Source organism: Papaver somniferum, chromosome 7, assembly GCF_003573695.1.
Source record: "Papaver somniferum cultivar HN1 chromosome 7, ASM357369v1, whole genome shotgun sequence".
In the NCBI taxonomy this organism is placed as follows: domain Eukaryota; kingdom Viridiplantae; phylum Streptophyta; class Magnoliopsida; order Ranunculales; family Papaveraceae; genus Papaver; species Papaver somniferum.
In genome coordinates, this window is record NC_039364.1 from 2,556,864 (window position 1) to 2,572,500 (window position 15,637).

The window sequence follows — 15,637 nt, forward strand, 5'->3', positions numbered from 1 at the left end:
ATGGCTGAAGGGTTCCTTGGTCCATCTCATGTAAGAAATCAGATATCATTGGAAGATGTTGGCAATGAATATTTCTATAGTTTACTGGCCAATTCGTTCTTTCAAGATGTGACATTAGATGGGTTAGGCGACGTCGTAACATCCAAGATGCATGATTTGGTACATGATCTTGCTCAGAGTGTCAATGGTGTTCATGATATCAAGATTGTCAGTTCCGGTGAAATAGAATCTGTTTCTAATTATCGACGTTTGCAGTTAGATTTAGACGAGCCCACATCAAAAACATTTTCAGAAGTTCTGAAAAAAACAAAAAGCCTGAGGTCCATTTTTTCCCTTGAAAATGATCATTTGGGAGAGCATTTACTTCATACCAAGAATCTGCGAGTAGTTTGTTTGCTTCTTCGGCATAATCTAGACATTCCTTTGAGGTACCTTGACTTGTCTTATTGTAGTTTTGATGAAGCACAAGATGTGTCCATCAATCAACTTTACAAGGATGCAAAAATCTTAGAATGACTCTTGTAGGCATTGGGCCTCTGACTTTATTAAGGCATCTGGATCTCTCATATTCGGATGTTGCAAAGCTACCTGGTTCTGTCTCTCAACTTACTAATTCGCAGACAAATTTGTCATTGTTTCCTTCGTTAGTTCATTTGGAGATCAGAAATATGAAAAATCTCACAGAATGGGTTGCTCCTCTTCTAATTTATAATTCATTTCCTTCTATTGACAAGTTAAATATCCAGGGATGCCGGAAACTGAAAAGCACACCGGATTTATTTTCTTTTCTCAAGGAATTGAGATTACAATTCACCACCGGCAAGGCAGTAAACTTAATGTTTGCAACTGGAAGACTTACCTCTCTCGCATACACTGAAATACATTATTGTTCAAAGCTAAGATTTCTCCCTCTTGGCATTCTACTACAGAAAACTACACCCAACCTTCAAAAAATGCAAATCAGTGAATGCAATCAGTTTCAAGGTTTTGTTGAAGATAATGATCTAAACAACGGCGTCAAAGATGGTGATGATGATACTGATGATGGCTTCGAAACAATATTATCTTTCTCATATCCAAAAATCAACACCAATTCCAACAATACCAGCAATTCTCTCGGTTGAGCGACTGTCATGTTTTAACATTACTCCCGGATTTACGTTTCTTTACTTCTCTCCGGCAACTATATATCTCCTGCCGCACCAAGTTGGAGTCAATACCCTACGACCTCAAGATTCTTTATCTTTGTTGAAGATTTGGTGTTTGATTTTATCCAAAGCGAATACGAGCATCTAGAAGATCCAGCTGATAAATCATTACGTATAACGAACAGGTCCCTTCTCTTTCTCTGTTCCTCGTCTTTATTTCATTGTTTTAATTTTTTTACCAAAAACAATTGAATTTTGATGCTTATTTTCTGAGAAATTTAGTTGTGCCAAATACCATCATTGTATTGCTGTTGGCTGTACATTTACCGAACTAATTGAAAAATCTGATGTTTCAAGTACAGCCTTTTAGTTCTGAATCTCTACACTTGGTCAGACCCGTCAAAGTAAACCAACAATGTCAAGTCATATTTCCCAAATTCTCGAAAACATTCCTTCACAAAAAAACAAAACTTCGAACATTAACATTGAATCTAAACCAAAATTTTGGTTCCTTGCATTACATTTCCTGTGAAAACACGTTTTCTCAAGCTCCTCCATAACTGCATTTTGCCATTCTAGGCACCAGCAAAAAATGGTTCCCTTTACTAATCCTAGCCAGTATTTTTCACAAGCAACGAGAATTTTCTCTTTTTCGGGTTATCGCCTACCATAGGCTGACATACTATGATTTTAGGTATACCAAAAACTTTCAAGGCATACAAAATAGTTTTTCCATCCTAGGTGACCTTATAAGGGGTGTCTATTGAGTAGTTCAATTACCTATATACCTTTGAACCTAAAATCAAAAAATAAACTATCCTAAACATCTCTTCTTCTTCCTCCAGCTAAACCACCTTCCTTTTCTCTCGGATTTTTTTTTCATCACTGTAATTAATTATCGATTCCTGAAAATTCGATCATCGGTTAAATTGAACTATATAATGGATCGTGCAAAGAAAAAAGCAAACGTCAGGTGTTCTAAATCCTCTTCCAATACATGAATTAAAGGAGAAGAACCAATTGAAGATGAAGGTGTAAAAACTATAATTGAACCAGAAATTGAATCGGAAATTCAACCATTTGAAGCTCCAAATACTGAAATGAGGATAAGAAGGTATTCCCTACAAACTCAATCTTTTATTTGTTGTTTTTCATGGATTGAATGGGTTAAATTGCTAAAAACTTAGGGTTTTTGACGGTTACAGTAGCGGGTTCGGCTGATAATTGAGTTGAGTTTTGAGCCGAACTGTTCTTGAAATTTCACTCTGAAAGTGTCTATGAACTGTTCGGCTAAACCGTAAATGTCAATTTTTAGCCGAACCCCAAAATGTGTATTGAATACGTCCCAGAACAGTGTCAGGTTCGGCTAATACCTTGCAAACCTTCCCGGCCGAACCTGAGAAGTGAAATTTACCCCAGGTGGTTGTCACGTTCGGCTGACTCGATTAGATCACTTTCAAGCCGAACCTCTCTCTGTAAACACTTCGAAAATATTAATTTGCAGGCTCTAGGTTCGGCTAGCTCGTGTTGTTGAGTTATCGGCCGAACCGTCTCTTTGCACACTCAAGATTTTCGATCTTGTTTTGGCCATAACTTTTTTGTTCGATGTCGGAATGACCTCATTCTTTTTGCATTGTGTTTGTGTTTTCATTCTCTTGAAGTTGAAGATAAGATCTAATTGATTTTAATGAGTTTAATATGGACCTTGGTATTCTCCATCATTTGACTTCATTTTCTTAATACTTTTAGTAATTTCCACTTTTTTTGTTTGGTACATCCTATGAAAAAGCTGCACAATAGAAAACATATGTAATAAAAAGCCTAACCCCTAAATGTGTATGAATTTAAGTGTTCATGGAAAATCAGTATCATGTTCCGCTGATGTGATTTTTTGAATATGAGCCGAACTTGGAAAAATATATAGTTCGGCTGATACGATATTTAGAGCGATAACCGAACCTAACTCTCAGGAATAAGTTCGGCTTGTTGTTAGACTTTAATATAAGCCGAAGTAGGATCTTGCAAATAGGTTGGAAGTTGGAAAATGAAGGTTCAGCGTATAATGTTAACAAATTCAGCTAGCCGAACTGTTCATCAATTTAGTGGGTTCGGCTTATATTTTTAAGCCGAACATAGTCCTGGTTCACCGAACCATGATGAAAAATACAATCTTTTGATGATTTCAAGCTACAAAAGTGAGATTAAACATAAGATAGAAGTGTACATGTGTGTTAGAAGCATTGGATTCCTCATCTATGTATTCATCATCTGGATTTGGCTCATAAAAATCATCATCTTGAGTTTGTGTAAAATCATTCTCATAATCTAAGAAATCAGCCATTTCTGGATCATTGTTGTAGTTGATATGTATTTTCCTAGGTTTTTTAGATGAATAGTGTCTCCTCATCCTCCATTGAATCAAGAAGAAAATTTTTCTCACTTTCTCCTTCTCCTTCTCTCCTTCTCAATAAAAACTTTGATTTTTTTTCCCCAAATTTTTTCATCTAAACAAACCTTTATAATTCTGAAAATTATCTTAATCACTAAACAAAAGTTTTAATCACTAATCCAGATTACTAACACTGACACGTAAAGGGTAGATTTGCCATTATAAAAAAAATTAGTTAAGGAGATTTCTGATTTTGTTATTTCACATTCTTTTTTATCTTTATTCAATATGCCTAATAAGATTTAGGTATGCCCAAAATCATAGTTCTTAAGACAGGGGTTTCAATATGACTTCCTAACCTTATCAGTAGTTTTCCCAAATATTTCAAACTTTTTCATCATCGTACCATTAAAAGAAACAGGAATAAATATAGGAAAATCATGTCCCAAATCAAATGTGATGCTGAATTCATCTTTTAACTGTATAGACCGACAGACAATAAAAAAAATGTGCAAAATGAAACTTTAAAACTCCAATCTAGAACTACTTAGATGTTCACTTTAATAATGCATTTTACATGCCGTGAAGATGCACACAAGTTAATATGCGTGAACCCATTAATAATCGTTGCTATAACCCATTAACCGGATTATAGCCGGGCTACTAAGGTAAATTAGAAAGTCTTGAGGAAGATACATAAAATGATGGAAAACAAGCGTTTTTGATGTACCTATTTATCCACTGTTGGTCGATAGTATTTATCAACCTGGATACACATTTACCCAGTGACGGAGCCAGACCTCTTCAATCAAGTGGGTGCAAATTCATACAGTAAAACTTTGGTCATGATACAGTAAAACTTTGGTCATGATAGCAAATTCATAAAGAAGTTAAGAGAAAGTGGTCCCAGAAAAACTAAAGTAATATTTGACTTTCCCAATTAGGAAACCAGCCTATTTTTTTGAAACATTTATTTATAGAAACCAGTCTATTAAAAAAGAACGGGGGAGTATTAAAAAGTAAGAATTTGTTTTGGGACACAACTTTAAAATAATATTTAGCGCAACTATTGATTTCTGGAGCAAAAAAGTCGTAAACTAATAGTTTTTAGAAGAAAAAAAATTAACTTATCGAAATGCAAAAACAGTTTGCTTATGAGTTCTGCTTAGGCTGGTTCCTATGGGCATGGAAAACTTAGTTTGCCATTTTTGCACCTACTATGGAGCTGACAAAGTCCAGGTCGAGTCACTACCGAGCGGTTTAATCTCGATCGCTCGATGTAATACAAACCGATCGGTCGATTCTGAACCGCCAGCGGTGTAAACTCGACCGTCCAGTGCTTCTCATCAAACGATCACCAATTCATCACCCTTTAAATAGAATATCCAATTTCATTCAACTCGTACCATAACTTCAATCTTCATTCTTTCACTCCACAAATCCAATATGTTAGTTCGACCTTGTAAATTTAGCTTAGCTGAAGATGAATTCATTTCCAGGAATTATGTTCTTGTTACAAAAGATATAGTCAATTGTGCACAATGACAACGAGATACTTTATGGCAAGACATTATGTCCTTGTTACAAAAGATATAGTCAATTGTCCAGTCTGTATTACTCAGTAATTGATTGAATGAAATTCTTTTCCTATTAAAAAAAAAAAGTTATTAAATGTACCGTGGTTCTTCTTGGAGCGCCAAAAGAAGCAATGCAGCAACAACTCTGTCACATAAAAAATGTGGGCTTTTGGGCCCATCAGTAAGAAAGATGAGAGTACGGTCTGTGAAGAATTTTTGAAGACCCGCAACAAATCGGCACTCCTAGAAAAGAATACGTACAAATGTTTGCTTCTCGGAACCTTTCGTGAATAAAGCCTGCCTGAATCCGAACGATCTCTAACCTCTCTCTCCCTCTTTAATCATCTGTGTTAGAATCAAATTAAACCCATTTGAATTGTAATTCCAGAAAGTACCCCATTGAATCCTTAGTGTATATCTACCTTCTTTCTAAAGCTGCCTAGAATTTGTTCGACGAAATTCCCAACAGAACTTTTCCTTTACTTACCTAATTCCATGCTACTTAAGGAGAGTTAGAACGTAGGTGAGTCATGATTCTTGTCTTTAAAAAGTTACTGGTGGAAATTGTTTGTTTCCATAAATATAAAGCAAAATTTCTAACCCTTTTTTTTTTGTCATTTGTCTTCACATTCAGGATTGACAACAAACATTTGGGCAATGCATCAATCGACAGAAATCCCGCCCTTGGCCATTTCAAAGTTAAGTGGTGAGCGCCTGTTGCTAGGAATTGGTCCCAGGTAACACTTTGACATTTTTGCTAATAGTACTATCAAACAACCCAAACCCGAAATGCACTCATGTCAACATCCTCAGCCCGCCTAATAGTAGTGTGAATTCAATTTGATCATGTGGCATTAATTGTCAACTGGATCACTCTGTAGCTAATAAAATGTTTTTTATGTTCTGATGCCATTGGTATAATGAAATATCTTAAACCTATCTCTACAGCTGTAATTAGACTTTTGTGTACATGATTAGATTCAATTAGATTTGAGTGCTTAATCGAATAGCCACTTATTAATTAGGCTTAATCAAACTACTCCTCATTTTACTTTATTTCTATATTCTGTAAATGAATATCTCCATAGCTCTAACAACTCTGAAATTTGCTCTTTTCTCTGATTACTGAATTTCCTCATTCATCAGTTTGTTACTTTACTTTTTCTTATATAACCTTAATCGTTAATTATGACAGCATTGGAAGAAATTATTGTTACTGGCGCAACCTGTTTATTGAAAAATTTGGGTTCCATTGTTGGTCGCCAGATTGATGTGGCTTGGGGTGTTGAAGATGAGCTGAAGAAGCTTAAAAACACCTTGGAGATGATTGCGACTGTAACTTCTGATGCTGAGAACAAGCAAGTCAACAGCGCTTCTGTTCGACTTTGGTTAAGATGGCTCAGAGATGTTGCGTACGATGCTGATGACGTTTTGGATGAGTTCTCTTATGAGGCTATGCGTCGATCCGAAATCCACCGGAAAAGAGATCAGGTACTAGAATTCTTTTCATCCTCCAGCGCTCTTTCCTTCCCTATTAAGATGGTTAATAAAATTAAGGCTATTAACAAAAAACTAGATGAAATTACTAGTACCATGGTCAAGTTTGAGTTGCAAACATCTGATCCTGATGATGATCTAAGAAGGACTGAGAAACAAGACCGGGAAACATTTCACTTCGTAGATGAATTGAAAATTGTAGGAAGATACGATGATAAGTCAGCCATAGTAAAGATGCTACTAACCCTCGACACATCAGCTGTAAGTTCTAGTCGACAAGAAAATGTTTCTGTCATATCTATTCTGGGTATGGGGGGACTTGGGAAACCACGCTTGCTCAGCTGGTCTACCAAGATGAATCTATAAACCGACACTTTGAACTTAGAGCTTGGGTCTGTATATCTGATGATTTTGACATCTTCAAAATCATAGAAAAAATCATTGAGTCAGTCACTAATGATAAGTGTCCTGATCTATCAAATGTAAGTGTCTTGGCTGATATGGTTCGGAAAAATCTACGGGGGAAAAGATATCTGTTAGTCCTGGACGATCTATGGAACGAGAATGCAGAAGACTGGGGGAAATTTAAGGACCTGCTAGGTGTGGGTGCTCATGGGAGCAAAATCTTAGTCACAACACGTAGTGACACGGTTGCATCCGTTGTTAGGGGTTTGATTCCACCTTACAATCTAAAATGCTTGTCCGTAAACGAATGCTGGTCCATTATGAAGAACAAAGCATTTTCTCCCGGCGGCGCATTGGAGACTCCAAACATGACAAAAATAGGAGAGGAAATTGCAAAACACTGTGGTGGTTTACCACTTGCTGCTAATGTTCTCGGAAATCTTATGCGCTTGCATAAAACCGAGACTAATTGGCTATTAATCCTAAACCATGATAGTTTGAAGACAATAGATGCAAGAACCAAAATCATATCAATATTAAAATTGAGTTATGATAAATTACCCTCACATTTGAAACTTTGTTTTTCCTATTGTTCTTTATTCCCAAAGGATTGGGAGATTAAGAGAAAAACTTTGATTCGACTATGGATGACTGAAGGGTTCCTTCATCCATCTCATGGTGGAAATCAAATATCACCAGAAGATGTTGGTAATGATCATTTTCATTGTTTGCTAGTCAATTCGTTTTTTCAAGATGTCAGAAAGAATAAGTTAGGTGACGTCAAGACATGCAAGATGCATGACTTAGTACATGATCTTGCCCAGAGTGTCAACGGTGTTCATGATATCAAGATTTTGAATTCAGGTGAAATAGAATCTATTTCTGAATTTCGCCGTTTACAGTTTGTTTTTAATGAACAAACATCAGAAACAATTTCAAAAGTCTTGAAAAAAGCCAAAAGACTTAGATCTGTTTTTTCCCTTGAAAATGATCATTTGGTAGAACGTTTACTTTACACCAAGAATCTGCACGTAGTTTGTTTGCTTGGTCGTCATTTTTTTAAAGTTCAATCTCCAATATCTAAGCTTAAGCATATGAGGTACCTTGACCTGTCACGTTGTAATTTTTATGGAGGACATGATGTGTCCATCAATCAACTTTACAATTTGCAGACACTAGTGCTTCATAGATGCCATGATGTTAAAACGATTCTGCTAGGCATTGGCTCTCTGAAGACATTAAGGCACCTTGATCTTTCGTATTCGGATGTTGAAACACTACCTGATTGTGTTGTTCAGCTTGCTAATTTGCAGACATTAGATCTAAAGCTTGCTAATTTGCAGACATTAGATCTAAATATGTGCAAGAGATTGGTAGCCTTACCTGTAAATATTGGGTCTTTGGAAGCTCTAAGAGTGTTGAAAGTAAAAAACTGTATAACTTTAAGAGTCTTACATACAGATGTGGGAACATTGACACGATTAAGGTGCCTGGATTTGTCAGTTACTAAGATCAAAGTATTACCCAAGTCCTGCATCAACAACCTTCGGAATTTGGAGTTAATGGTATTTGGAAAGTGTAGGCTTCCCAAAGAGATTAAAAATTGGGCAAAATTGAGAGTTCTTAAACATAAAAGAGAAAGAAGATGAAATGCCCAGAGGTATAGAGACTCTAACTTGCCTTGAAGTGTTAGAATCTTATGTGGTAAGAAACAGAGGAACCTTCTCTCGCAGTGGTGGTGATAGTGGGATTATAGAATTAGCCAATCTTAATTCTCTTCAGGTGTTGAAGATTTTCAATCTGGAATTTGTGAGAGGTGGTATTGACGCGGAGAGAGCGAAGTTAAAAGATAAGTTAAACCTCCATCGTTTGCATCTTAATTGGGGGTTCATTTTCGTTGATGACGATGAAATGACGTTTGATGAGGTTTTGGAGGGTCTCGAACCTAACCCTTTTTTGAGAAACTTGGAAATATATAATTTCCCTGGTATAAAGCTTCCAAAATGGATGGGTTCCAACTGCCTTTCGAATTTAGTGGAAATTAGCCTTTCCTGCGGCAATAGATGTGAGAAGCTACCAGCGATGGGGATGTTCCCATGTCTTAGGGTTCTTCATATTCAGCAAATGAAGTCAGTGAAGTGTCTGGGTGAAGGATTTTATTACCAGCAAGAAGAAAAAGAAGAAGGACGCGTCATCAGCAGCAGTAATGGTAGTGGTAGTGCTGTAAATGCTAATACAGTGTCATTATTTCCTTCGTTAATTGTGTTGGAGATCTGGCAGATGGAAAATTTAGAAGAATGGGTTGCTCGTCTTCTAATTTATAATTCATTTCCTTCTATGGAGAAGCTAGAAATCGAGTATTGCCCAAAACTGAGAAGCATAGCAATCTCATTTCCTTTTCTGAAGGAATTGATTTTGAAAGACACCAACACCAAGGCAGTGACTTCCATGTTTGCTACTGGAGGGCTTACTTCTCTCACATCCATTGATATATCATATTCTCCAGAGCTAATATACATCCCACTGGGCGCACTACTCCGAAGCATTACTCCGAATCTTCAAAAACTATCCATCCAATATTGCTCCAAGTTTCAAGGTTTTCTTGAAGATGATGATCTAAACAACTACAACAACAGGAAGGATGGTGATGAGGAAGCATTTCTCTATGCTTCTGAAATCAACTCCAACTCCTTTTCATGTCCTGAGATCAACTCCAACTCCAACAATAGAAGCAATTCCCTTCGCTCATTATATTTGGATGATTGTCCTGTTTTAACATTTACTTCTCTGCGGGATTTAACCATCTCTGATTGCTACAAATTGAAGGAGTCAATAACCTACCATCTCAAGCTATCTCTTGCCTTTCTTGAAGTGTTGGACGTTGATTTTTCTGGAAGTGAAGATGACAGCATCTAGAGACCCAACTTAAGAAGATTATATAGTTAATTTGATGGATCAGAAGAAGAAGTAGATCTGTTTTCTGCAATTCATCTATTTCAGCACCATCCAGTTCTAGTTACTACGAACAGGTTCCATCTCACACTCTCTGTTCCTCCCATTTATATCATTGCCTTAATTTTGTTTTCAAAGAAGTCATTCTCAGTATAAAAAATTGTAACAATTTTCCTACAGCAGAGTTGGGTTGCAAAAGTTTTTGTTTTCATTTACTGCTAATTGGAGTTTTACTACTTTCTTAATGTCTTGTTATATTAAATTTACCGTTGGTTTGGAACTGAACATAGGATTTGTATCCATGAATCTGCAGGAAAATGAAAGCATCGGTGTATATAAGAACAGTACCATAAGGGTTTGGAGATTACCCCAAGTTAGAGTGGTACTGCATGTTGAATCATTTCAGAGCAGTAACAGTGCAGTCTGACTTTCTCTTGTCTCACCGGTAAATAGATGCGATGCAATCCGAGAATCCTCCAATAATTATGCTTTTGTGATACTTTCTGGTCTTTGTTTCGGCTTCTTGTGCTTTGCAAATGATTGGTGGTGGTTGGGATGGCAGCCACCATAGTGATGCTCGTGGGGTTTCTGTGTTTTGCTTAGGGGGTTTCCCTGTTTTATTTTGGGACTACAAGAAGAAATGGTAACCAAGTTGTTCCCTTCAGGAACTGTATTGCTGTTGGCTGTTGAACTAAAAGAAAATTTTCATGTTTTAGTTGGAGCGCTTCAGTTCTGATGCAGGTCATTAAATTTCGAGAGCTAAAACAGAAAGATATGAACTGACAAATAGAAAGCTAACCTGGAAACAAAAAGCTAAAACAGAAAGATATGCAATCCGATTAAGCTAAAAACATTCAAATGCAACCTTGAGTAGCTTCGCTAAACCTGCATCTGCCATACTAACAATGCCGGCTCATCCCAGTACTACCCTTAGTCAGACCCGTCAAAGTCATGCATTTTCCCTGATTCTCGCAAATACTAGAAGTGAGAACTAAGAAATCCATCCTTCCTAGCAACAAAACAAAGAAACCAAAAAACTTCAGAAAAACAAAACACTGAATCCTAAACCCCGGCAACATCCATCCACCAAAAACTAGATTAAAATTCAAACAAAGAAATTCAAACACATCGCCAGACAAGTTCATTTTTGTTATTTAGAACGCGCGGTGGCAATATACTAATAAACTACAACTAAAATCAATTAAAGATTAGAAATAAAATAAAAGAATGGCCATAAATATGAATTCCTGGAAACAAAAAAAAAAAAAAATTCCACCATGCCATTTCTGTCAGAAAAGTCTGACAAACAGTTGGCGTGCTGATCACCTCAGTACTCGTACTATTTACTCTGCTCCCTCTGTATTAAAAGTCATCCTGCAGAACCCTACCTTTTCCCTTTCATTCTCTGTAAATCTCCTCTCTGTCACAACCGCCCCACTTTTTCACCTCAATCATCATCTGTAAATGAAAATGGATACAATGAAACTCAACACCACCAACCACCTCCTCCCCCACCACCACCACCACCGTGAAAAGATTGTTGTCGTAATGGGTGCTACAGGTACTGGTAAATCTCGTTTATCTATTGATTTAGCAACAAATTTCTCACCTTCAGAGATAATCAACTCAGACAAAATGCAAATATATAAGGGTTTAAGTATTACTACTAACAAGATCCCAGTTCATGAACGTTCCGGCATTCCACACCATTTACTCGATGAGTTCGACTCGTCTGAACACGAGCTAACTCCGTTTGATTATCGTTCTTTGGCTGATGAAACAGTTTCAGAGATCTTTTCAAGAAATTGTTTGCCGGTTTTAGTTGGTGGTTCTAACTCATTAATCTACGGATTCTTAACTAAAGAGCTTTCTAGTTCCGACTCGTTATCGTTATCGTCTTCTTCTTTAGATTTCTTCTGTTCTTCAGCTGAAGAAGACGGAGTTTCCGGTGAGTTACGTTATGACTGTTGTTTCTTATGGATTGATGTTGCATTGCCGGTGTTGAAAGAATATCTATCTCTACGAGTTGATCAAATGATTGATTCCGGTATGTTTGAAGAACTATCGAAATTCTATGAATGCCAAGAAGAAGAAGACGATGAAGAAAGAACTCCGGTGTGTCGGACTGGGATCAGGAAATCAATTGGTGTACCTGAATTTAAACGGTTTTTCAAGTTGTTTCCACCGGGAGAGAATAATTATTGGAATCAGCATTATACCAATGGGAATGTATTATGTACTAATGGGTGTATTGGAACCAATGGTGGTACGGCTGTGTCGTCCGTGGTGAAGTCGATACGCGACGGGTGTTTCGAGTGTGGTGGTGGTGGTGGTGGTGGTGGTGTAGAGAGGAGGAGGGAGATGAAGATGGTGTTTGAAGAAGCTGTTGAGGCTGTGAAATGCAATACATATGAATTGGCTATAAGACAGATTAAGAAAATTGAACGGTTGAGATTGATTGGATGGAATATACAAAAGTTGGATGCCACTGAAGTTTTTCGGGCTGTGTTGGAGTCGGATTCCGGTAAGTCGTCGGATATTTGGGATAAGGAGATTGTTGAGAAGAGTGTGAAGATTGTGAAGAAATTCTTAGATGAATAGAGGTGGTGGTGGTGTTTGGTCAGTTTTTCTCCTCGTATGTTTGAGATTTTCTTTGGCTCTTTAGAGTACATACATGCAACTTATGGTGAATATTCATGGCATTGTGTATACAATTTATAAAAATGTCAAAAAGGGATTCCATAAAATTGCGATATTGCAAATCTATTGTTTTGTGCATTTTGCTAGATTTGATTGCGAACAATCATAGATGTCAAAAAGCAAATCCCCATTATTAGTATAACCAGAGTGACCTTTTTATAAGTGTACAGAGTGACCTTTTTAAGGGAATCACCTAATTAGATTACAAATGCCACTGTATATTCCAACATGAAAATAATATACAGAACACAAATTTGTTTATCAGTAATTTATCTGCAATCTGACATGGGTGCGAGGCTTATAAATTTCTTCATCTTTAAATACTCACGGCTCCAAAAAAAAATTGGTTTTATCTTGGATGCATAACTTAAAGGAATGCTACCGCATATTCCAACACGAAAATGATGTAGAAAACAACAATTTATTAGCACTTTACTACAATTTGATGTGGTGGTGAGACCTGTTATTTTCTTCTTCACCATTAAATAACTTCATTCAACTGATTTATCCCTGGATGTACGTCTCGTTGGAAACCTACAACATATTCCAACATGAAAATAATATCCAAACAACAATTTACTGGCAGTTTATCCACAACCTGACGTGGCAGTGATATTTACTAATTTTTTCAATTATGGATATCTTCACTCAGTTCAAGAAAAATGATTTATCTTGAATGTAAACCTAACATTAATAAGCATACAATTCATTAGCACTATATGTACAATCTGACACGACGGTGAGATATGATATTTTCTTCACATTTGGATAAGCTCATTCAGTAAAAAAAATGATTTTATCTTGGTACGGCTAAGAGTAATATTATTGCTGAACAATTATTGAAATAACACTTTATCTACAATCTGACGTGGCAGTGAGACCTATTACTTTCTGGACATTTGAATATCCGCATTCAACACTAAGAAAAATAATTTTATCCTCGACGTACAACTCTGAGGAGTATATACAACTTTTGTTAATACAAATGTCAACATACCATGGTTGATTTTTCATATGGACTCTAGATAGATATTCTAGTCCTCGATATTATTAAACTCACTGGCTTGGAACTCGATGCTTCACTTGATTGCAGTCAACGATTCTTTGTACAAGAAATTGATAGATTCTATATAAAACTGATTACAAGGTCCTTGTTATTTTTGTACGACTAAGGGTAATATTACTGCTAAATAATTATTGATAAAGCATTTTATCCATAATCTGACGTGGCAGCAAGACCTACTATTTTCTTGATTTTTGAAAATCCCAATTCAGCACTAAAAAAATAATTTTATCCTCGACGTACGACTCTGAGGAATATAAACAACTATTAAAACAAATGTCAAAATACCATGGTTGATTTTCATATGGATTTTAGATAGATGTTCTATCCTCAAAATTATTAACTCAGAATAGGAAAGGATTTTGAACTCGCAGTGCATTCGCGGCTTCACATCCGTCGGATTATGGAGATTTGACATTAGCAAATTAAATACTTGACCACAGTTAAGTTGCTGGATTTTGAAAAATACGTCGTATCTTAAGAGAATATATTTCATGTATCTACTAGTACCAGAATTTCCCACGCAATATAACTTCATTGTTTGGGTGGATCTTTATCTCTTATTCTTTTAGGAAAAAGTAGGGAGTATTTCACGAGCATAGCTATATAAGATGGAGTTCCAACTGATAGAATATTTTATGTGTGACGTTCATAGATGAAAGTGAAGCTCATTTTAATTGTATTGATGTGTTAACAGAGACACAACGATCTTGCATCTACACATGAAAGATTGAGAAATGATGATTAAATAATCAAATATCAATCAATAATTAGCAAAAACCTAGCATGTTTAATAATGCTTCCAGTGCTAATTGCAACAAGTAGTCCGAGCAGTGACTGGTCTCAAGAAGAGATGAAATAAAACGAATAGTTCACTTCTTTGTAGAATTCACAGCAGCTCGTTAGAACAAAAGATCAATAACTAAGATAATAAAACAAGAAATCATCATCTAAAATTATAAAACGGTATTCTTTTAATTTTTGTTGTTTGTCTTTGATTGTTGCATCCTTGATAGGAATAGACAAAGCTGTGGTGTGTGTATATATCCCAGTGATTGGATAGAGGCTTATGCATTCATATAAAATCATTAACCCACTGTTATTATCCTGGTATACTAATTTATCAGAAAAGAAAACGTGATTGAAGGCGTTGTACTACGATGACAGAATTGTAATGAAATCTACTACTAGGTTTACGAGATTCTTGAGAATTATTTCTGTGATTTTCTTTCTGCAAGCAAGAGTTCAAATGTGGGATTTATGGAGTAAGATTCTAGGTTTTCCAAAAAGAATAAAAGATAAAGATCCTCTCTTGGAACCAAAAGTATCGTGTGGATACATGAAATATATTCGGAATTGCAAATAAGTATTTTTGAAACTCAGCAATATGACTGGGGTTAAGTACCCAGTTTGCTGATGTCAAATCTCCATAATCCGACGGATGTGAAGCCGCGAATTCATTTTTGAACTCACGCTGCGAGTTTAAAATTTTTTCCGAATGCATAGAACTTAATGTTTCACTTGATTGTAGTCAACGATTATGTGTACAAGAAATTCATAGATTCTATAAAAATCAATTACAAGGTCCTTAATTATTATCTTTGTACGGCTAAGAATAATATTGCTGCTAAAATAATTGTTGACATAACACTTTATCTATAATCTGACGTGGCGGTAAGACCTATTATTCTCTTGACTTTTAAATATCTCAATTCATCACTAAGAAAAATGATTTTATCCTAGATGTACCACTTCGAGGAATATACACAACTTATGTTAAACAAATGTCAATGTAACATTGTTGATTTTTCATAAAGACTCCAGATAGGGTTCTTCTAATCCTCAAAATTATTAAACCCTATTCTTATTGTTCATGGCATGGGACTAAATGCTTCACTTGATTGCG

General features: G+C 36.1%; 2 protein-coding genes across 5 annotated transcripts; both read left to right on the forward strand.

The window, feature by feature from the left end:
• Nucleotides 1-5,353: 5,353 nt before the first annotated feature.
• Nucleotides 5,354-10,697, forward strand: LOC113294471 (putative disease resistance protein RGA4). Of its 4 annotated transcripts, none has more exons than XM_026542861.1 (4): nucleotides 5,354-5,637; nucleotides 5,749-5,851; nucleotides 6,310-10,045; nucleotides 10,282-10,697. In XM_026542861.1, exon 3 carries the CDS (start codon nucleotides 7,112-7,114, stop codon nucleotides 8,663-8,665), a length of 1,554 nt encoding a protein of 517 aa, XP_026398646.1. In that variant the 5' UTR covers nucleotides 5,354-5,637; nucleotides 5,749-5,851; nucleotides 6,310-7,111; the 3' UTR covers nucleotides 8,666-10,045; nucleotides 10,282-10,697. The 4 variants fall into 3 exon arrangements, with proteins under 4 accessions (XP_026398646.1, XP_026398649.1, XP_026398647.1 ...); XM_026542862.1 differs by having other exon boundaries at nucleotides 6,381-10,045; XM_026542863.1 differs by having other exon boundaries at nucleotides 5,354-5,633.
• A 705-nt stretch (nucleotides 10,698-11,402) lies between these two features.
• LOC113294472 (adenylate isopentenyltransferase-like) lies at nucleotides 11,403-12,569 on the forward strand. The gene is made up of 2 exons (XM_026542865.1): nucleotides 11,403-12,160; nucleotides 12,296-12,569. Exons 1-2 carry the CDS (start codon nucleotides 11,433-11,435, stop codon nucleotides 12,567-12,569), a joined length of 1,002 nt encoding a protein of 333 aa, XP_026398650.1. The 5' UTR covers nucleotides 11,403-11,432.
• The last annotated feature ends 3,068 nt before the right edge of the window (nucleotides 12,570-15,637 follow it).

Excerpts from the sequence above, each read along its gene's own strand:
- LOC113294471 (XM_026542861.1), top strand. The coding sequence starts at position 7,112 with ATGGTTCGGAAAAATCTACGGGGGAAAAGATATCTGTTAGTCCTGGAC.
- LOC113294472 (XM_026542865.1), top strand. The coding sequence starts at position 11,433 with ATGAAAATGGATACAATGAAACTCAACACCACCAACCACCTCCTCCCC. Across the intron at positions 12,161-12,295 it reads AAGTTGTTTCCACCGGGAGA|TGGTGGTGGTGGTGGTGTAG; the intron begins GAATAATTATTG and ends GTGTGGTGGTGG.